Raw genomic sequence first — 23549 nt, forward strand, 5'->3', positions numbered from 1 at the left:
GTCTCAACAAGTCGCTGCAAGTCCCCTGCAGAAATACTTAGCCTAGCTGCATCTACTTTTCTTCCGTTGCTCCTAAAAATCCTGCCTTCTTCCTTTTTCAGTTCAAATGGGGTTTCTTTCTTTGGTGTCCTAGGGATCTAGATTTACATGTTTGTCGATGACATTTTTCTAGCAAGTAGCGGATTAGTTGCAAGTGGAATTCCGCCAGTGGCGTGTTCTCTTTCTTTTTTATTTCAAAAATTATTTTTGCATTCAGCAGAAAAGACAGTCAGTTGGAAGAATACCCTTCCTGTAACATTTCATTGTCTTTCGATTTCACTGTACATAACTTAACATCATGTCCGTATCATCAACAGCATCCATTGACTTATTGTAGCTCAGTGCCGGCCGAAGTGGCCGATTGGTTCTAGGCGCTACAGTCTGGAACCGCGCAACCGCTACGGTCGGAGGTTCGAATCCTGCCTCGGGCATGGATGTGTGTGATCTCCTTAGGTTTAAGTAGTTGTAAGTGATAGGGGACTGATGACCTCAGATATTAAGTCCCATAGTGCTCAAAGCCATTTGTAGCTCAGTAGGTAAGTGGGGTTTCAATTTATTTTTGCCTGTTTTATGTTCCTTCTTCTCAGTTTCAACAAAATCTGGTCCGTTTATAGTTAAAATCATCCAGAATTTTTTTTATTGTCCATCCGTTTGAGAGCCAACAGTATACCACACAACTTGAATTTTTTTCCCTTTTTTTCAACTTGTTCGGCAATACTAGTAAATGTTTCCTGTTCTTACGTGCTGTTACAGTGATATTATCACATTTCTCATGGAGCCATAGGAATAATTAGGAGCTCGGATGCCAACTGTCTAAACAGAACGTATGACTTTTGTTGAGGTATGGCAATTATAAACTCACAACAGCTTCGCCAGATTTTCCCCAGTCAGCGTTTCCGAATTCTGTTTCCGTGGCGGCGCCAGTTAGACAATATAATCTAGAATATATTTACTTTGTACGTCACAAATAACGAAAAATTTAATTCCAAATCGATTGTTTTTTGTATATACTGCTTAAATAAGAGTTGCTCTTTGAAAATTAGGAGACTTTCATCTATTACTAGATCTTCGAAAGGAAATATGGCCTTAGGAATTTTTTTTTTTTTTTCTGTGTGTGTGCTCTACAATGAGCCGTATTTTACAAGAGATGAGGCCGAATTGTCACTAAAGTGGAATAAACGAAGAATCAGTTTGCACCGTTCCGTGGACATTATGTGTAAAAATACTGGTTTTTGAAGCAAAGAATCTGGTGCCCAATATTCATTCACTCATAACTTTTTAGTTCTTGGCATAAGAAGATAAAACGCCAAGAAGGAATAAAATTCTGCAGGCTCTATGTGCTTACATTGTTCCAACTTGCTGGATACTAACGCCATTTTCTGGGTAAGAAATATGCAATAATTATTTATCCGCTTACAAATGGCAGAGAGAAATTCAAACGACATAAAATGAAAAAAGTCTAAATGACTTTCTGAATTATCGAAGTCTATGCGCTCACCGCTAAATGTTTTCAGGAAATGGAGTTTCGTCACAGTATGATTATCCCACCAATCATACATTCTCTTTCGTTACTAAGTTGCACCTACCACCTCACCTTCTTTTCCCTCTTTAGAAGATAATCTTCTGGAAAAGTTCTTCGTGGGGTTGAAGAGTCAGCAGTTGCTCCGGATCTTCGTCCGAAGTATCACTGCCATCTTCATCACGACTATTCTTGAGAATTCCCTCAATTTCCTGGTCCGATAAATTACGTTCCAACATTGCCGTCACGTCACCCTATCTGCCTAGAGTATATGAATGCCCGTAGATGTTTGAAATACTATCGGCTTGGAATACAAGTGCGCCATTAGCCATCTGAGCATTTTACCTCCTGGGAATACATGTTTGCCCCTAGCCGTGAAAGGATTAAGCAGATGTTTCAGCGGGTGAGCGATATGGGGTGTTGTCCCATATTGCAGGACAACAGTGGTTTCCATACAGTTGAGGAGATCTGGATAACGTGCAGATGATACGGTACACCTTTTAGACCCTCGTGGTGCCTTCTCTTCAAAGAAGAACCGACCGAGCATAAAGGTGCTTGTGAATCTACTCCACACAGTCACATACTTTGCATGCAATGGCTATTCGAGCATACGACGTGGTTTAACAATAGATCAGATTCGGCAGTTCTGTGTATTCACTGCACCCTGTAGTGTAAAACGTGCCACGTCTCTCCGTGGAATATTGTACAGTCACATCCATATCTACATCAGAAATCGGAGAGCAAATTCACAATGTTGCTGCGGATCGTGAGGTTTCAGTTTGCTGCCCCGTCTGGATCTCGTACGGGTACCTGTCTAAAATAGGCTGCAAAACTCTGCACACTTTTGTGCATAGGGCGGAAATTTCTCGTGACACTTCACGAGCACTAGCACGTGCTGCACTGTCAGTTACAGTTACAGCAACCCCGTCTGTAACTTTCACTGGTACAAGACATCTTCCTCCTCCAGGTGACGCACCAATCTCACCCCTGTTTTCGAATTTTATTACTATCTTCTTCAAACCATTTAACGACATCTGGCCTCTCCTCAGAGCTTTCACCCGGCGCTACTCTCTCAACGTAGCACTGTAATTGTTACCGCTCACATACAACACTTCCACTAACAACGCAGGGTCTCTTTTCTCTGTATTCATATTGTTCACGCACGTTATGGCTTGTAAATTGATAGCGCGGATGTCATACCGTCGTACAAACAGTGGCCAGAATTGGAATTAATTTTTAAGAACGTAAATCGGTTCCGGATCAACACATAATCACACTACCAAGGTTTCCTGCACGACAGTTAAAGCCTTCACTGGACGACCGTAAATCGCTGCACTTCATTTATAGCCACCCGGTATCACGAGCCGAACGAATTTCTTATACATCTTCTACAAGGTTATTAAGGAAGCGGGTACACCCTTTTGAGCGCCGTTCAGGTCGTTAATCTCTTTTGTTGATGACGCTACCACATTAGAAATTTCAACTATCATGGGCATAACTTCTTGCTTTGCTGAGGAAACACCAACTTGACTGAGAACGGCTGACGTAGTTCCAACTAATGTTTTCATGTTACTGAATAATTCCGCTGATGGACGTTTCGGTTTAGTTCTCTGTGTAGCTTGTCCAACATCCATAGCGGCTGTCCGAACATTGCCTTGTTCGGCAATACCGATCTTGATTTGTCTAGTTTTTTTTCAATAACAACCAAATAGTCTCAAAAATTGAAAAATTTAACTAAGTGAGCATTAGAACTGTAATGATTAATTCTAATATTCAGATTTTAAATGAGATAGCTACGCTAAAACACATTAATAAATAATAAACAATGTTGGAGCGCTTAATGTCTTAGGTCATGTGGTGCATTAGTTTCAAAAAATTTGCTCTTAGTATTTTAAAAAGTATGTACACTACAATTGAATTTTGATAGATTAGATTAATTTTTACTCATTACAAGTCTACCAAATCGCGGTAGCAACTGCGATGAATTTATACCAACTTTTTGCTGCCTCCACCTATGAAGTCCTTAATCTCTACAAAAAATCTCTTTTCCTTGTACATTTACTACACTCCGGTGGTAATACTACGCATCAGCGCTCATACAAGTACGTGTAACAGAGAAATTGCGAATATGTAATACACATCCATACAATCACTAAATTTCATTTAATTACCTACTACTTATAAAATTTGCCTCGAAATGTCTATTCTGATCGAACTGCCTCTTTCGATCAAAACTATGTTAGAATTAGTTTAAAGAAAATATGGTGATATTATATGAAACTGAATATTATAATGTAAGCGCTGATTCTCGAGACATTATCTGCTTGTGGAATGTACGCAGTAGCACTATGCGTACCGATCGCATAGTGACCAATAATGTTATAAAGTGTGCTACCCTAGTAACATTATCATTTCTTCAGCAGTTTACTTCCTTTTTACTTTACAAGAAAATACTCCACGTTCCATTTTTCTTGAACATTTCGATGTTCACCAGCAATTTGCCATTCGTTAATTACTACCAATTTGCTTTGACAGAGACATGGTGAATACAAAGCGCTGAAATAAAATTAGTAATTGTTACCTGACGTAAGAAATAGAACACTTCAATAAAATTAACAGTAATCTGCAGCGCACCACATAACTGTATGTTTTGAACGGCGAAAACGAGACAATTAAAGGCGCATCGAACAAGTCAAATAAAACCAACCTCTCTTACGTTTCTTGGCAGCTGCTTTCACTCTTGGCAACGATAATAGACAGTGATTTTAAGGAAAGCCGCCATATGCTTTTCTGGGCCATGAATACGAAAGCAAGGAGGAAAGAAAGGGGTAGATTTGCCTACTCATCAGTGAGTGAAACCTCAAAGTTTTGCTTAAGGTCTGTTCGTACAAGAAATAAAAAACACTGGTATGGTGCTAGTACCACTCGTTCACTGAGGGTTTCGTACAAACTTAATTACGCATATAGACAACTTATCCATTCCGGGACTCGACAGTTTCGACCATGTATGCCTGTTTCGACATTGAACTGGCGAGATATCGGTCCCAAGGATTACAAGATTTTCGAGAATGTTTTAAATTCAATAATGTAAATTTGACATGAAGTCATGCAGGAGGATGGAGATCATTACTAAAAAATTGGTAGTTCTGCGTTCAGGCTGAGTGGGTCTCAATGGTACATCTACATATATACTCCGCTAGCCACCAAGCGGTGTGCAGCGGAGGGCACAATTCGCGCCAAAATCATATTCCCCCCCCCACGCTCTGTGTTCCACTCGCGGATAGTGAGAGGGAAAAACGACTATCTGAACTATCTATTTCCCTTATCTTTGAATGGTGATCATTGCGCGATTTGAAAGTTGGTGGTAATAATATATGCTCTAAATCCTCGGAAAACATCGGATTTCGGAATTTAGTGAGCAGCCTCTTCCGTTTAGCGCGTCGTCTGTCTGCAAGTGTGTCCCACTTCAAACTTTCTGTGAGATTTGTAACGCTCTCTCGATGGCTAAATGTACCAGTCACGAATCTTCCTTTGGACCTTCTCAATCTCTTGAATCAAAACCCACTGGTAAGGGTCCCATACAGATGAACACTACTGTAATACCTGACGAACTAACGTACTGTAAGCAATTTCCTTTGTTGAAAGACTGCTTCGCTTCAAGATTCTACCAATCAACCGCAATCTAGAGTTCGCCTTGCCCGTTACATGTGGCCGGCCTGTGTGGCCGTGCGGTTCTAGGCGCTTCAGTCTGGAACCGCGTGACCGCTACGGTCACAGGTTCGAATCCTGTCTCTGGCATGCATGTGTGTGATGTCCTTAGGTTAGTTAGGTTTAAGTAGTACTAAGTTCTAGGGGACTGATGACCACAGATGTTAAGTCCCATAGTGCTCAGAGCTGTTACTTGTGTGATATGATCATTCCATTTGGGATCATTTCGAATAGTCACACGCAGATACTTGACGGATGTTACCGCTTCCAAAGACTGGGCATTTATGTTCTACTCGTTCATTAATGGGGATTTTCGTCTTGTTTTACGCATTAAGCAACACCTACTAATATTGAGAGATAACAGCCAGTCATTACACCACGCATTTATTTTCTGCAAATCCTCACTAATTCGTTCACAACTTTCATGTGGTACTACTTTCCTGTAGACTATAGCACCGTCGGCAAACAGTCTAATGCCGCTGTCAGTACCATCAACCAGATCGTTTATGTAAATCGTAAAAAGCAGCCAACCTATTACGCTGCCCTGGGGCACACATGAAGGTATGCCCGTTTCTGTTGAAGTCACCCCATTCAGGACGACATACTGCTCTCTGTCTGTTAGAAAACTTTCTATCCAACCGCATATGTCGTCGGATAGACCGTAAGCACGCACTTTTTGGAGCAAGCGACAGTGCGGAACTGAGTCGAACGCCTTTCGAAAGTCGAGAAATATGGCATCAACCTGGGAGCCGGTACTAGAGCCTGTTGTATATCATGCACAGAGAGGGCCAGCTGTGTCTCGCATGACCACTGTTTCCTAAAACCGTGCTGCTTTCTGCAGATGAGCTTCTCAGAGTCTAGAAAGGTCGTTATATCTGAACACAAAATATGTTCCATGATTCTATAACAAATCTATGTTAGTGAAATTGGCCGGTAATTGTGTGCATCCGATTTTCTACAATTTTTATAGATTGCTATGACCTGGGCCTTGCCGGCCGCGGTGGCCAAGCGGTTCTAGGCGCTTCAGTCCGGAACCACGCGACTACTACGGTCGCAGGTTCGAATCCTGCCTCGGGCATGGATGTGTGTGTTGTCCTTAGGTTAGTTAGGTTTAAGTAGTTCTAACTTCTAGGGGAATGATGACCTCAGATGTTAAGTCCCATAGTGCTCAGAGCCATTTGAACCAACCTGGGCCTTCTTCCAGTCCCGTGGAACTTTCCGCTGTTCCATTGATCTTTGATAGATGATGGATAAGAATGGTGCTATATTTGTAGCATAGTCAATATATAATCTTACGGGGATACCGTTTGGGCCAGATGCCTTCCTGGCGTCTAAGCATCTTAATTGTTTCACAATCCTAGATACACTAAACACTATGTAAGCCATCCCTGCGTCTGTTAGATAATTGAAAGGGGGAATGGTGCTGCAGTCCTCTACCGTAAACGAGTTTTTGAAAGCTAGGTTCAGAATTTCGGCCTTCTGTTTATCATCATCCGTTACATTACACGTAATGTCAGCAAGAGAAGGTATTGAATTATCAGTTGTGTTCATAGATTTTACGTACGACCAAATTTTTTTGGGGTTATTTTTAGAATCTGCAGATAAAATACACCTTTCAAATTTGTTAAAATAATCTCTCATTGACTTTTTGACAGCTGCTTGCATTTCGCATAATTTCTGTTTGTCAGCGGGGCAGTGACTACGTTTAAAACGACTGTGCCAAATTCTCTGCTTTCTGAGCAACTTCCTAATATGTTTGTTGTACCGAGGTAGATCCTTTGTGTCCCCTATATTTTTGCGAGGCACATACTTGTCTAGCACGTGGTGGAACCTTTAAATTCCGACCAAAGATGCTCAATATCTTTGTGTCCCGCTGTGAATGCTTGGAGCTGACTATGAAGATATTCATTAATGACACTTTTATTTACTTTCCCAAACAAGAAAACTCTACGCTGTTTTTTTTTTACAGCTTCCACTGACATAGAAGCCACAACGACGTTATGGTCGCTAATACCTTCTTCTAGATTAACTTCCTCAAAAAGATCAGATCTGTTAGTCGCAAAGATATCTAATATGTTCCCATCTCGAGTTGGTTTTCTAACCAATTTCTCAAGGTTTTATGGTGAGAGCGCTCCTAGAATAACTTCACACGAATCTTTGCTTCTGCTCCCTGTGATAAACGTGTAATTTTCCCAGTCAATGGATGCCAGATTAAAGTCTCCACCTATAACTAACGGATGTTCTTCCTATATACTCAAGACTTTCCCTGAAACGTTCTACGACGGTTATTACGGATGCTGGTGGTCTATAAAAACATCCCAATACAATGGTCAATCCTTGTCGGATTGACAGCTTTATCCAGACTATTTCACAGTCTGACTCAGTATCGACCCCAACTGCGCTTGAACAACTTTTAACTGCAATGAACACACCACCTCGCATAGTATCAGTCCTAGCCTTCCTAAACGTTGCCCAATCCGAGTTTCAACGAGCTTTCGGTACCTAATACAATATTAGCAATGCTACTATTTATTTCAGAGAGTAACTAGGGGATCTTGCTGCAGACACTTCGACAATATACTAACATGAGATTTAGCATATTTAGATCCTTTCGAATAACCTGTTTAGGCGAACTAACGATTTTTACAGTTGGAACACCCACATGTGTCATGAACTGGTAATTTTCCAGGCCAACGGTTTGTTTCCCATGGGGAGGAACCTAATCTAAAAAGCCTCCATGTGCACGCCACGAGTACTGAGCTACCCATGTAGCTGCTTCCTGTGTGCAGTGCACCCCTGATCTATCGAGAGCGTCCTACAACCTTTCACCCTACAGCGTAGGTCGAGGAATCTCGCCACAGAGTAGACGTAGGCTCTGGTTTACATTCTCTACTCGACTCCAAACCAGGGGCTCTCACCCTGGGCACGATGCTGCAGATCGTCAGCTTGGCTTCCACTCCTCGAGAGATGGAGGCCACCTTCGCCAATTTGGCCAGCCGTCGAAAGGACCCTAGGATTTCCTCAGAACCCCGGCGATAGGCATCGTTGTGCAACAATCTGCAGCTGGATGCACCCCGCACGCTCGATAGCCGCCGGAAGAGCCTCTTCCACATCCCAGACAAGGCCCCCCTTCAAGCACACCGAGTGAGTGAACGTTGGACTTCCTCCCCGCCCTAGCCGCTATGTTCCTGAGGGGCTCCATGACCCACCTAACATTGGAGCTCCCAATAACTAACAAACGCCTACCCCCACGTGCCTGTCCGGACCAGGCTGAAGGAGCGGCCATTACCCCGGCCGAAGGTGCATTCTGATCCGGCTCAACCTCGCCTCCAGCTTCAGATAACACACTGAATCTATTAGCAAAGTGCATGGGATTTGGCAGGAGTCTGCGTCCCCATGTAGCCTTTGCCTTGAGGTCTTTGCCTACACAGTCCGCCACCTACACTGATGTGACAGTGGGCCGGCCGGCTCAGTCGCACCTGAGGTCGGCTCAGTGACAGAGAGCTGTGACATCCCCTCCTGTACATCTAGTACAGCAGAGGCTGTCCCAGGCACCCCATACCCACCGAACCTCAAGGCGGCACTCTGGAACTTGTTGACTGTCACCAACAAAGCTTTCAGCTGCGTTTGGACTGTGGCCAACTCCTGGCATCTGCACACAACAGACACACTCCCCATCCATCTAGCTAATAACTGATTTACTACACAAAACTTAAGGAAACCTACTGCCTCACAAGGTTAACAGCTACACTCTACTTGGCAGAAAGGACGCTCAACAATGAAAAACAATAAAAATATGTGGTCCTTATTTTCCTGCTAAAGGCTATCTAGTGAATACTAAGGAATAAGACAGTGACCAATAGTGAACTGCTAATGGCTATCTAGTGAATAACGTAAACGAATTAAACATTAACCTACAGTAAGCTACACCTCCTGATTATCCCTCGCATTAATAATGTAAACAAGCATTTACGTACACGCGAAAGTGACCTAATAAAAGTATAAAAACTGTTACCTTAAATGTACCGAGTCTAAATGACACTAACAAACGTAAATACTGAGTATTGTACACTGAGAAATTCAGGTACAAAACAAAACCTTTAGCTAACAATAAGAGTTTAGAAGGTAAAGGACAAATACGGATTCTACTTTAGAGGAACTGATGGGCCTACAGTACACTAAAACCCACAACAACTAAGGAAGTTAAGCAGACGGCGAGGAGAGTTTTAGCTTTCTGCTAACTAAACTGTAAGTAACAAGGGCTTAGAAGTTGTATTGTAACACTGGTTTACTCAGATATTGTAGTGTAACACTAATTTACCAAGTCTTTTACGTTTGCTTAACTGTTAACGATCGCAAGTTGCGCTAGTCACGTGTATACAAATGAGGTTAGAATTCACTGTCAGTACCACTTTTCCTAATGAAGCGTATAAAAACTGCTACCTTCAATGTATCGAGTCTAAATGACACTAACAAACGTAAATACTGAGTATTGTGCACTGACATAATTGATAATACCGCGTATTTAACGTCAGTTAAGAACGTAAACAAACGTTTGCGTACGCGCGAAACTGTCCTAAACAGAAACTTCGCTTATCATATTCAGACGCCTTAAAAAACTAGAACCTTCAACTTATCACGTATATCTGACACTAATGCACCTAAATACAATAGAATACACAGCAAAAACGATTAATTACTAGCCAAATTACTTATGTAACACAGCGAGCAAAAAGGGCTCGTAGTCGACGTCAGGGTTGCCAACCTCAAACGAACTAGTCTGCCAATATTAGTTTGACATACAGCTTGGAACGCCATATCTACGTGCTGTATTCGCTACTGGATACCTGATGATGGAAAAAGTCCGCAACCTATCATGTGCGGAATAAAGCCATGCCTCAACTGACGTTTGACTTTAATTCTTGCGACCCAGCTTGCCTGAATGCAAAGATAGTGAATGGTTTTAATTTCAAATTTGACGTCGGATAATAGTGACAGAAGAAAAATTTTTTATGTGATATAATTACTAATATACAATCTTCGGAAGCTTTCGTTTACTTCTACTGTGAAATCTTGCTTCTTCCGTAATTTCATGATTCTAGGCGAAACGGAAGTACCTTATAGGTTTTAATGAGTAAGTTTGGGATTGTCGAAGTACGTGTCATGAATGGCAGTATGTTTTGGTGAAGCTTTATTTGTTACACCGCCGAATTCCTATAGACCTTTGTATGTGTCATAACTTTTAACTTGAAACATATATTCACTCCTGAGAAGAAGACTTATTAACATTTGGACAGACAGACAAACAGATCCTATAACACGTGAATTAAAGGTAGCCAGGGCAGAAAAGAAAAGAAAGAGACTATTGATGTCACCTGCATTGGGACTTTATGCGAAATCAGCGGCGACGAGTGAAAAATGTTTGTCGGGCTAGGGTTCGAACCCAGGCTCTCATAATTCCTAAGCAGCTGCATTAACCACTGCGCCACCCGGACACAGCGTTTATCGCCACTGTCTGGGCACGCCCCTCGACCGACCAACATCCCCACGCAAAGTCACTTTTCCTCAGTCCGTGTCCCCGTTCCCCATGCCCACCACTATTTGAGACACCCGCAAAGGAGGGCGGAATTGCCCATCCGAACTGAAGGTGGTGGATTCATTGGCCATCGAAGCGAACCAGATATATGACTGCGTAGTGTCTGTTCTTTCAGACATGTCCGAAAGAACAGACACCACGCAGTCATATAACTGATTAACCTTAATGGGCACTAAATCCATCGCCTTCAGTTCGGATGCGCAATTACGTCCGCCCTCCTGCGGGAAAGTAGCGGTTGTTACCGGTTTAGACACGGAAACCCAAAGAAACATTCGCTTTAGAATGAACAAAGAAGTAGCGGGTCATATTGCGTCGAAAAGCAACTGTATTTGTAACGAGCGGCGAAATTTGCACCCACGCTCTCTACATTTTGAGACCTTTGAGTATCATCGGTGACTCTGGCAATGCGCCCTTGCTTCTGCTTACAGAATACCAGCCAGCAATGAGCGATCGCTACAGCTTCATCCCTGCGACGCGGGAGCAGGTGGAGACCATCCGGAAGAGTCTGGGGACAGACGAAGAGGACATCAAGAGGACCATAGCGTCTGTACGAGACTGGCTCAGGATGCAGCCGCATCTGCCCGACCAGATGGGTCAGTCAGCTTTCTGACCATTCTAGTCTACTCTTTTAAAATCGGCATACCATAATTTTGACTGTAGAGTTGATTCCTTAAAGTATCATTTCGCTCTTCAATTATGAACAAATCATTTCCTTACGTTGCTGTTGCAGTGGTCAATTAATCAAACTAATTTTAGTGCTGCTAGTGTGTTTAAGTGCTATCGTGTGAGACTGCTACAAACTATATTTTTTATGATTTTCAAAATTTAAGTGGAGTGTAGAGTAATGACCAGTTATAGAGAGACGGAATTTTCAGGCAGATCCCAGGCTATCAGGGAGACCCAAATGGGAATGTTTTGGGGGGAGATTTCCAGTTGTAGAATTTAGCTTGCAAACAAGGAAAACCCCAGGAAAATTTTGTGACAGACTCGAATGCTTCCCTCGCAGGCTGGATTTCCATAAACTGAGCACAGCTGATTGTCGGAATCGTTTGCGGCACTAGCACTATGTACTTATATGAGTTGCTTGGTTGATCCTGAACGTGAACAGTTTCTCCGTAACATCAAGCAGTTGTAAATTATAGTAACGAAGAGCTCTTCGTGGGAACAGCAGTGAACAGAGGCGAGTAATTAAGAGCTGAAACAGCAGCTCCTGCAGTAAATTTGGTCCCTGAGGCAGTAGGCACAGTAAGTACGAGTAGAGTCCAAAATGACGGGAAGAACGAATGTTGAACAGTTTTTTGAAACAGATGTGGACAGCATCCGGCTCAAATAATCACGGTTTCGAGTGGCAGGCAGGCCTCGTAGGCGAACGGAATAGCCTGTATGGCAGGCGCGGCTTCGCAGGACCCTCCGGAGCACTTTTGTTGACGTCGAAGGCAGTGTACATGGGTAAGCTCTCAGAAAGTCTGCGTGGTGCGGAGATGAACAGCAACATACCACTTCCTCCAAGGAAGGCAGGTGGTGTCCGTAATTGCCTATGGATAGCACTGCAGTAGTTAGTGCACATGCCGAATACTACGATAGCTAGACAGCTTGCCAGTCACCGTCATTTGAGCTCAGCAAGCTGTAGGTAGCAGTCTCCAGGTCTTCTCATGAATAGTTGCAAAGTTGGAAGCTCACAGCGACCAGGTGTGTTCACCAGCACTCTCGGAGGCAGAAGTCACCTCGGTGAACAATTGCCAGCGCATCAGTAGTTCGGGTTACTAGCTGGTGCATAGGAATTTAAAGACTGCCACAATGGCTCAGAAGCTTGAGTTTTTCGTACTACTACTTTGAGACAGTGACATTATGTTGGGCCAGTAACGAACGAGTGTGGCCTACATTTCCGAATGGCTCTCGGAGCTGCAAGTTGTAGCTGTCCCGCCATATCAGCAGGCTGGTAGATGTTATTGTGAAACTTCCACTATTTCTTTCGAACTCACGCTATGTGATTGCTTCTGCATTACATCTACAACGATACTCCACAATCCACCTTACGGCGCGTGGTGGAGGGTACCACATACAACCACTATCCATTTCCTTTCTCATTCCACTAGCAAACAGAATGAGGGAAAGCGAGTGTTCATGTGTTTCCAAATGAACCCTAATTTCTCAATTTTGTCTACTTGGTCCTTACGTGCAGTTTATGTTGGAGGCAACAGAGTCGGTCTGCAGTCAGCTTCAAATGCCGGTTCTCTATAATGTGGCCTTCCCTCCAGGGATTCCCATTTGAGTTTCCAAAGGATCTCCGTAACACTTGCTCGTTGTTTGAACCTATCAGCAACAAATCTAGAAGCTTGCATGTGCGTTGCTTTAATGTCTTCCTTCAATCCGACCTGGTACGAATCCCAAACACTCGAGCAGCAGTGAAGATTAGGTCGCATTAGCGCCCTATATGCGGTCTCCTTTATAGATGAATCACACTTTCCTAGAACTCTCCCAATAAACCAAAGTTGACCACTCACCTTTCCTACCATAATTCTCACATACTCCTTCCATTTAATACCTCTTTGCAACGTTTCGCTCAGATATCTATTCGATGCCACTGTGTTAAAGGGGACACTACTACTGCTGTACCCGAACATTACGGGTCTGTTTCTTCTACTCACCTGTTTCTTCTGCTCACCGACAGTAACTACACTTTTTTTACTTTTAGAGCTAGCTGCTAGTCATCATACCAACTCACTGCTGAGGTCACGTTTACGATTCGGAGTACGGCAATCTCTTCCAAGGCCTTTCAACAATGTCAGCTTCCTGCCTGTTTGGCTTTTTGATGGTGACAAAGGGCCAGGCTTACCTTGCTCATTGATCACTGGAGGAGAATTTGAGGCGATTTTACATTTATCTATAATGCATTTACGCCCTGTAACAGCGAGTTATGGAAGTGATATGTGGAACCAATGGACTTAATAAATACTGAGAAGCATAAGACTCGTATTCACCAAATTTATTTGGCGTCAGACATAAAAGTGACAGGGAGAGAGCCCGTTACTATCTAAAGTTGTTGTTACGCTTTAGCTTGCTTACTCGAGGCACCTGCACAGCCTCGTCATAGGTTGAATACAATGAGGCGACAAAAGCTATAAGACTGCGATAAGCAGGTATACAGTTGGCGATAGTATCGCGTACACAAGGGATAAAACGGAAGTGCATTGGTGAAGCTGTAAGGTGAAGCGGTGAGGTGATCCACGCGGAAAGGTTTCCACGTAATTGTTGCCACACGACTGAAATCAACACATTTGAATGCAAAACGGTGGTCGGAGCTGGACGCATCGGACTTTCCACTTCGAAAATCGTTAAGGAATTCTGCATTCAGAACAGTGTCAAGAGTGTGACGAGAATACCACATTCCAGGCATTGCCTCTCACAACGGACAACACATTGGCGGACGGTCTTTACTTAACGGCCGCGAGCATAGACGTTTGCGTAGAGTTGTCAGCACTAACAGACAAGCAGCACTGCGTGAAATAATCGGAGAAATCAATAAGGAACGTACGAGGACGTATCCGTTAGGACGGTACGGTGAAATTTGTCGTTAATGGGCCATGGCAGCAAATGATCAACGCGAATGACTTTGCTCACTGCACGGCATCGCCTGCAGCACCTCTCCTGCGCTGGTGGCCATATCGAAAAGACGCGACACGACAGGAAAACCATGACGTCGTCAGATGAGGCCGGGTATCAGTTAACTGATGGTGGGATTAGAGTGTGGCGGGGACCACACCAAGACACGGTCTCAGGTTGTGAATGAGGCAGTGCGCAAGCTGGTGGTTAATGATATGACTGTGTTTTCATGGAATCGTCTGGCATATCTCAACCGATCATTTAAAGGTTATGTTCGGCTATTAGGAGACCATTTAGAACAATTCCTGGACGTCGTGACCCCAAACAATGATGGAATTTATACGGATGACAATCCTGATGTCAGTGGGTCACAACTGTTCGCGATTGACTTGAGGAACGTTCTGGAGAACTACAGTGAATGGTTTGGCCATCCATGGAACATGTGTGGGACAGAATCGAGAAGTCTGGTCCTGCACAGGATCCTTCACAGGCAACAATTTCGCAATTATTGACGGCTATAAAGGCAGCATGGCTCGTATTTCTGCAGGGGACTTGCAACGACCTGTTGAGTCCACGCCGGGTCGAGTTGCCGCACAACGCCTGCAAAAGCAGCTCGAACGCAATTTTCCGATGTATCAGATGACACTCGTCACCTCAGTGTATATTTATCCAAAATTTACGGCCATACGATGATTAGCAACGACCTGCAGTAATTTGTTTGTCGAAGCTTTATAACACACAATTGTATGAAGATTGGGCGTCACAACAGATTACTGACCACTAGCCCTGATCTGTCTTGAACTCTGGCCTAGTCCCGAAATTAGTGAACGGTAACTATGATAATGGGCCACGCCATTGCCGCAGTGGATACACCGGTTCCCGTGGGATCACCGAAGTATAGCGCTGTCGGGCGTGGTCGGAACTTGGATGGGTGACCATCCAGCCGCCACGCGCTGTTGCCGCTTTTCGGGGTGCACCCAGCGTCGTGATGCCAATTGAGGAGCTACTCAACCGAATAGTAGCGGCTTCGGTCAAGAATACCATCATAACGACCGGGAGAGCGGTGTGCTGACCACACGCCCCTCCTATCCGCATCCTCCTCTGAGGATGACATGTCGGTCGGATGGTCCCGGCAGGCCACTCGTGGCCTTGAAGACGGAGTGCTTTACCTATGATAACGTGTAGGAAGTGCAGTCTGGATTTTCTTGTTGGTGACTGCAGTTGAGTCCTGATGCTGTCTTGTGTTACTGTTGATACTGTCTTGATACGGGCCGTGCGTCAGCTTTCTCCGCGTTTGATGGGCGGATGTGCAGTTGGGAACTGCTTGTGTGACGCAAGGTGGAAGGCGGAAGCAGTGTGCCCTGTGTTGCATCCCAGCCTTAAGTCAGTGGCTCCTGAGTACTAGCCAGCTCGTCACTCTTCCATGTGCAGCTACGATCCGTAGCTTCTGCAGGGTACAGCAATAACTGAGGACAGAAGCCTATGATGACACAGGTTAGTGGAGCATTCATTACGGCATCCAGAAACAGTGAAATGTCGCTGGAAGGAGAAGGTCACAATTAGTAGAGGCTGACCTGGTCTAGAGAGGAAGCTTGGTGAAGCAATGACGCAGATGCGTAAAAAATAGCACACGATGGGAAAAGGTGGAGGACAGCATCGTAACAGGTGAAAGTCTGAAAATTTAAATAAAAACCTACCTTCCAGTTATAGCTGTTACAGCATATACTACATGGCTATTACAAATGATTGAAGCGATTTCATAAGTTCACTGTAACTTCATTCATTGACATATGGTCACGACACACTACAGATACATAGAAAAACTCATAAAGTTTTGCTCAGCTGCAGCCCCACTTCAGGTTTCTGCCGCCAGAGCGCAGTGAGACAAAATGGCGACAGGTGCCGAGAAAGCGTATGTCGTGCTTGAAATGCACTCACATCAGTCAGTCATAACAGTGCAACGACACTTTAGGACGAAGTTCAACAAAGATCCACCAACTGACACCCGATGACAAAGTCAAACGCTTTGAATTTTCGGCGCGGTTGCAACAGCTCATGGAAGAGGATGCGTTCAGTGCGAAACTTGTTGTCAGTGATGAAGCAACATTTTTTCTCAATGGTGAAGTGAACAGAAACAATGTGCGAATCTGGGCGGTAGAGAATCCTCACGCATTCGTGCAGCAAATTCGCAATTCACCAAAAGTTAACGTGTTTTGTGCAATCTCACGGTTTAAAGTTTATGGCCCCTTTTTCTTCTGCGAAAACAACGTTACAGGACACGTGTATCTGGACATGCTGGAAAATTGGCTCATGCCTCAACTGGAGACCGACAGCGCCGACTTCATCTTTCAACAGGATGGTGCTCAACCGCACTTCCATCATGATGTTCGGCATTTCTTAAACAGGAGATTGGAAAACCGATGGATCGGTCGTGGTGGAGATCATGATCAGCAATTCATGTCATGGCCTCCATGCTCTCCCGACTTAACCCCATGCAATTTCTTTCTGTGGGGTTATGTGAAAGATTCAGTGTTTAAACCTCCTCTACCGAGAAACGTGCCAGAACTGCGAGCTCGCATCAACGATGGTTTCGAACTCATTGATGGGGACATGCTGCGCCGAGTGTGGGAGGAACTTGATTATCGGCTTGATGTCTGCCGAATCACTAAAGGGGCACATATCGAACATTTTCTGAATGCCTAAAAAAACTTTTTGAGTTTTTGTATGTGTCTGCAAAGCATTGTGAAAATATCTCAAATAATAAAGTTATTGTAGAGCTGTGAAATCGCTTCAATCATTTGTAATAACCCTGTATTTGATTAGTGAGAAGTTTTGCGTAATAACCCACACGTACATTTGTTACAGAAGATGCATTCATCGAAAGGATGTACATAAACTGCAAGTGTAGCATAGAGAGGGTTAAGAAAGGCGTGGACAACTTCTTCTCTATGAGGACCAGGTATCCAGAGATGGCGATGAACCGTGACCCTATGGGACCCGACGTTGTGACAACTATGGAGCACTTGTAAGTACCTATGAAATCGATCCACAAGTTTTATGTTCTCTTTTCAAATACTGAACATTCTTTTGCAATCAAATAACTGACGGTATAAATTCAAGTGGGAGGAATAAAACTGGAAATGTGTAAGGCAGTAATGTAGATTATCGTCCTGTTTTGCTTGTACTTCTAAACTCCGTAATTAGTTTTTTCCTTTCAAAAGAATTCAGCAAAATCTAAATCTGTTGCGACCTCCTCATGGAGATTAAATTCCGAACTCAATATGCCCCGACTCAGAGACACGCAACTAATTTTTAACGTTTAAAGCTGCCGAATAATGACACTCTGTATTTCTTAAATGAAACTAATTTTTCTATAATATTATAAAGAATTTTAGAAGGACGGTTCGACAAAATAACATGTGTCGAATTTGATTACACAGTGACCAGGTAACATTGGCGAAAATTACTGACGTACCGTCTGGATAAAAAGTTCTTATGGTCATGACTGATACGTCAAGTGCTCAGCATTTTGGCTTTGTTCACTGATACTAGTAATTCCTAACAGACGAAACAGCACGATGAATTTCATCTCTACTTATCATGTCACGACATTTCATGTGTTGCGATGTCTTCAGATTTTCCTTAGGATTAAAGGGTGGAATCGACTGAATGAGTTTGGGATACCAGTACAATATTTAACTCATTTACTAACAACATGAATACGTGAGATCATACAGACTAAGATTTGGCTTTATCAGATCAACTGGCTACAACCATCATATTCACAAACTGAAGGTCCCCATCATTAAATATTAATAAAACCAGATTATTAATAAAGATTTACATTAAATAAAATTTAAATCGATTTTAACATCATACAGTCATAAACAGAACACTTTCAAAGTGAAATTTTAACAACAGAAACAAATTGCTTTCGGAAAACTCAGACTGAATAAAATTTAAATTAATTTTTACATTGTAATGACAACAGTCTAAGAAAATGAGCCACCACAAGGAAACTTCAGAGATACGTTCAGTCTAAAAGATCAAATTCTACCATAAATACTTTAACAATTAAGAACATTATTTTTCCTTTTCAAAGAAAACGGATGTTTGTCGTTAGAAAACCGCCATAAACATACACTTTGTCGTACGATCCTCAGTCACATTCGCACGTAAAAGGCGCAAGAAAACACCACAGAAACTAACCTGAAACATTTCCGTAAAGAAACAGAAAGGAACTATCTATCATTCTATCGACGACACAAGCTAACCATGGTAGACAGGACCAGTACAAAACATCGTTAAAACGTCTAACAAACCGACTGTTCAAGTGTTAACATACAGTCGGTAGAAAACGTGTATCCTACACAGCAAACACAATACATTGTGGGCAGCCACTTCACACCATCAGTTATTAACCCCTTCTAGGGACGCACTGTTTGTGAGTCGCTTTCAGAAAATGTGGTTTTAGTAAATACCGGATTACGGAACGGTACATGTTAGTGTATAATGCTGCATGGCACAGCCAGCTACATACACGTCACGGACATAGTATAATAGTATGTCAGATACCCAAGGAACCCCAACACGTTCCAAAATGGTTCAAATGGCTCTTAGCACTATGGGACTTAATTGCTGAGGTCATCAGTCCCCTAGAACTTAGAACCACTTAAACCTAACTAACCTAAGGACATCACACACATCCATGCCCGAGGCAGGATTCGAACCTGCGACCGTAGCGGTTGTGCAGTTCCAGACTGTAGCACCTAGAACCGCTCGGCTATTTCGGCCGGCCAACACATTCCAGCCAGTATCCGTAAGTCACAGGTTCCAGCGACTCAAGTCTGTTCATCTGAGTAGGCCCACAATAGATGCCGTCCGTGCTGGCGATCTCACACAGACACGCCCCCTCTCGACTTGCGCCAGACTTCTACTGGTGGCCCACCAGCACCGTCAACACTCATGGCGTCTCTCTCAGGCCATCTGTCAGCCTCTGCACCGACAGATGAACGCCTCCTCCGCCAGACATTCACGCCACTCTAGCTAACGGGAAACCACAGAAAGTGGTGCCAACCTAGGAAAGCTAGGCAAAACAATGCGATACTTGTCACACCTCGTAGAGCGGTTGTTTTAACTTTCCCCGCAGATAAATGTCCGTACGTGTTAAGGCATATGGAAATAAGAAAAAGCCGTATAATTAAAAAGTCTGCGGGTAAAGAATCAGCTAATCTTATAAGCTGATTAAGAAGCTTGTAAATGTTCAGAAAATACACCTATGTAGCCGATCGCAGCTTTAATCGGCTTAATAAGTGCCCGTTCGATTTAAGAAATGGAGGAGTATTCATGAAGAATTCAGGAATACGTTAGAAACAACAGATATATGTAACGAAGCAAACGCGATTTCATTATTACATGAGATCCCTGAAGTACTCGACAATTTATGGTTATTTGTGCAGATTCAAGGAGTACAGCAACCACAATGTGTATACTACTATAAAGACTGAGTTGTCGAAAGTAATCAAAAAAACTATCAGGAAGGTCCCACAGGCCGAAATTAGATTTTACGATCTCTTGTGTCAACTGGAAGAAGCTAACCAAGTTGATTGGGTGGTAACATATACAGACGATATCTTGGGATGTGGTGTCAAGGAACTCAAGAGCGTAATTGGGGGAATGGTAGAGGGGACGTCTTCCAGATGCAGGGGTGGTGTGTAGATAACAAATTGAACGTAAAGCAGCAGAAAAATACACACTAACTCTTAAAAGGTCAATTTTTATTATGCTGTAAAACTATTGTTATGAAGCATCTTTAGCTCCAGCGCACAGTACGTTAGTGTCCAGTTGGATGAAATGAGTAAATTATCACAATGTAGTCATAGAATATCACATAAAGCAAGCAAGATTACCTCCACACAACTAGAAGCCACCGCTGTAAGTGGTGAGGATTTTCCACGATGCCATTATCTTCACAATCATAAACTTTGCAGCAAGTGTCTTGGCACAGACATTTCTGTTCGCACAACAGGCAAATCCTGCGACGTGCACAAAAGGGTGTGCTCCTCAAACTCACAGGAGCCTTTGGCATCACATCAAAAAAAGTTTTGTTGGTGATTCTCTAGATCTGTCGAGTGGACATTACATCGAAATATCGTATGATCTCTTACTGGTTACGTAAGAAGATTTGGCAAAAGCCCAACAAACGATAAAAAACAAACAACAAATAAGATGAAGGCAAGTTTTATTTTATCTTATATAAGATGAAAGTTTGTATTCGCTAATGTGAACGAGCGTAACTTAACTGGGGCTCATCACAACTGCAGTCTTCGTTTCATTCCTTAAGGAATCTGTATTAAATCATATTTACACTTTGGGTGCGGATGTTCTTCTAAATACGAGCAGAAAAAGCTATTATAATTCAGATAATTATTAAAAACATAGTAAAATTTGTCGAATTGGGTACTCATCATGTGTACACATAGAAAATCAACTATTACTAAAGGAAAAGGTACTTTGTAATAAAACTATGGTGGTATACATTTCAAAAGGTCACTGACAGATGGCACTGGTGTAACTGCAAAAAACTACATTATCCCTTCCTTCCAATTTTCAGGCTTTTATATTTTAAGAACATGGAAAAAATCTTTCGTTATGCATTGTGCCCAACACCCAGTGTCCTTTAATTCAACAGAAGCATACTCATATGATCACAGAACTATGGAAATTTCACTTGGTCTCCACTCCATACAGAACGAGATCAGTGTACTCAGAACCACGTTAATATCAATACCACAAAGAAATACGGCCCGAGACAAAACTGTACCACGAATAAATTAACCAAATAGGACGGAAATTTGTGGATGTGACCTGCATGCACACACAAACAATTATTTTGCAGTTTCAGAGAAACTGGATGAGATATTAAAGAGAAAGAGCTTCTCAAACTGAGAAAGTCATTAACGCGCTGGTGCACCTCTGACCCTTAAGGAAGCACTTATTCGGCTTGGCACTGATTGATAGAGTTGTTGTATGGCCTCCTGAGGAATGCCGTGCCCAATTCTGACAAACTGGCGTGTTGCATCGTCAGAACCCCTAGCTGGATCGAGGACTTCACTTGTAATGCTCTTAACATTTTCAGCTGGGTAGAGATCCAGTGGTCTTGCTGGCGAAGATGGAGTTGACCAGCGTGGGAAAAGGCCGCAGAAATTCTCGCCTTGTGCAGGAGGGGATTTTCTTGCTGAAATGGAAGTCCAAGGTGGCCTGCCACGAAGAGCACCAAAACGGTGAGACACGGTTACTACAGCTTGTCTTTGTGTTTGTCAAATCCTACCTCGGCAGGCAATATCGTTGGATCTCTCCCTAATTAATACCATTTGGGGCATCGCGAGCAGGGCACTCCAAACAACTCGCGATTTTGACGATCTCACAGCCAATTGTATAAAATTTGGTACAATATCCCTCAGGAGGGCACCAAAAAACTCTATCAGTCAATTCCAAAATGAATAACTGCTTGCATAAGGACCAGAGGTTACTAAATTGCTCAATTTGTCAAACTCTCTCTCGTGAATAGATCATCCCAATTTTCTGAAATTGTAATAATCATTTGCTATCCCTACAGGTACATCACAACTACCGATTTCCTCCCCAGTTGGATAATTCTTTCGTAGTGTATTTTTTTGTCTTGAAACGTATTTCTCTTCAACTGTCATCCTGACTCATTAAGCTCTATGTTGAATATTTTTTGTTTTTTTAGAAAACGCTATGTACCTGACAACATAGCACCATTTGACACACAAATATGTAACAACAAAGTATTATTGTGAAGCATTTAAGAATGACGTCGTTGGCATCATTGTGATGTCACCGTATAATAACAAAACAAACTGTAGGCCTACAAAGCAATAGTTCCCAAAAACACGAAAACTGACATTCTTTTGAATTAAATGACTTCAAATTGTTTATATAATCTCATAGTATGTTGTTTATTTGATTAATATAACAACCGTGATTATACTTTGTATATTTCAGTTTAATGTAACCTACTAACTTTCTTTCTAACAGTAGTGATCGCACATTTTATTCAACAACGTATAGTCCACCAACTTTTACCTATGTGCAGCCATGCATTTAAAATGTCAGGCAATTTCAGAAGTTTTTCATGAGGTATTAGCATTTTATGGTCAGCAGTAAGATTATATTTTATAATTCGTACAAAGCACTTTAATAATTTTTCTCATACTCATGTTGACCTTCACAAAGTTGTCAACCAGAATCAAATACTACCAGTATACTAGACCTATTGCCTACTCTTCACGAAATATTGAAATACTGAAAAAGTATGCGTGATAAACAATGACTCTACTTTCATGTCACTCAAGAATTTCAATAAGCAGATTAAATCAATCTGTGGGAGGTTTTTGTGAAAATGTTAACTTCAGTGATGGGTCAAAAAGTTGCAAACTGCCAAATCAGTGTTTCTAGAACATGCTTTGGTACAGATTCACAAAAAAATTCAGATCAAATACTTTTTTCTTGAGATTCTGTTGTATTTGCACTGAACATAGCAGTGGTAAACTAGGGCACTTATGATCTCACAGTACCATTTAATTAAATATAAATGACACACCTTTCTGGGACTAGAAAGCAAAATATAACATTTATTACCTTTTATGTTGGGAAACCTCTTACTTACGAAACACTGTTTATATTTACGAAATTTTCAATATATCTGAAGTGTATGATGTTTATGCAAACCAAAGGTGGAAATTAGAAAACAATTTATTATTAGATTATTAAATCTGTGGTATCCTATGCTGTATCACTGTTTTTTTAATTAGCTGAAGGTAAATAGATATTAATGACTGTCATTTTGGGAAACATACATTCTGAAAAATAAATTTGGATTTTTACGTAAGAGGATGTCTGACTGATAATATTTTGCTGTTTATTATGTCTATAGTCAGCTGATGTTAGCAACTCAATACATCAAGATCCTTACTGCATTAATAATGCTTGAGAGAAACGAAGATATTAGATTTTTGCAAGCTGTGTCCACTCCATTACTGATGTCATGTCATTATGAGA

General features: G+C 42.3%; 1 protein-coding gene across 1 annotated transcript in view; it reads left to right on the forward strand.

Annotated features, from left to right (window-relative positions):
* The window catches only part of LOC124797981 (retinol-binding protein pinta-like), a 152052-nt gene that overhangs the window by 58026 nt on the left and 70477 nt on the right, over positions 1–23549 (forward strand). The window contains exons 2-3 of the mRNA XM_047261159.1: positions 11291–11455; positions 17331–17490. Coding sequence (XP_047117115.1) covers positions 11305–11455; positions 17331–17490 — 311 coding nt within the window. The 5' untranslated portion in view covers positions 11291–11304. The remainder of the gene's footprint in view (positions 1–11290; positions 11456–17330; positions 17491–23549) is intronic.

This window comes from Schistocerca piceifrons, chromosome 5, assembly GCF_021461385.2.
Source record: "Schistocerca piceifrons isolate TAMUIC-IGC-003096 chromosome 5, iqSchPice1.1, whole genome shotgun sequence".
In the NCBI taxonomy this organism is placed as follows: domain Eukaryota; kingdom Metazoa; phylum Arthropoda; class Insecta; order Orthoptera; family Acrididae; genus Schistocerca; species Schistocerca piceifrons.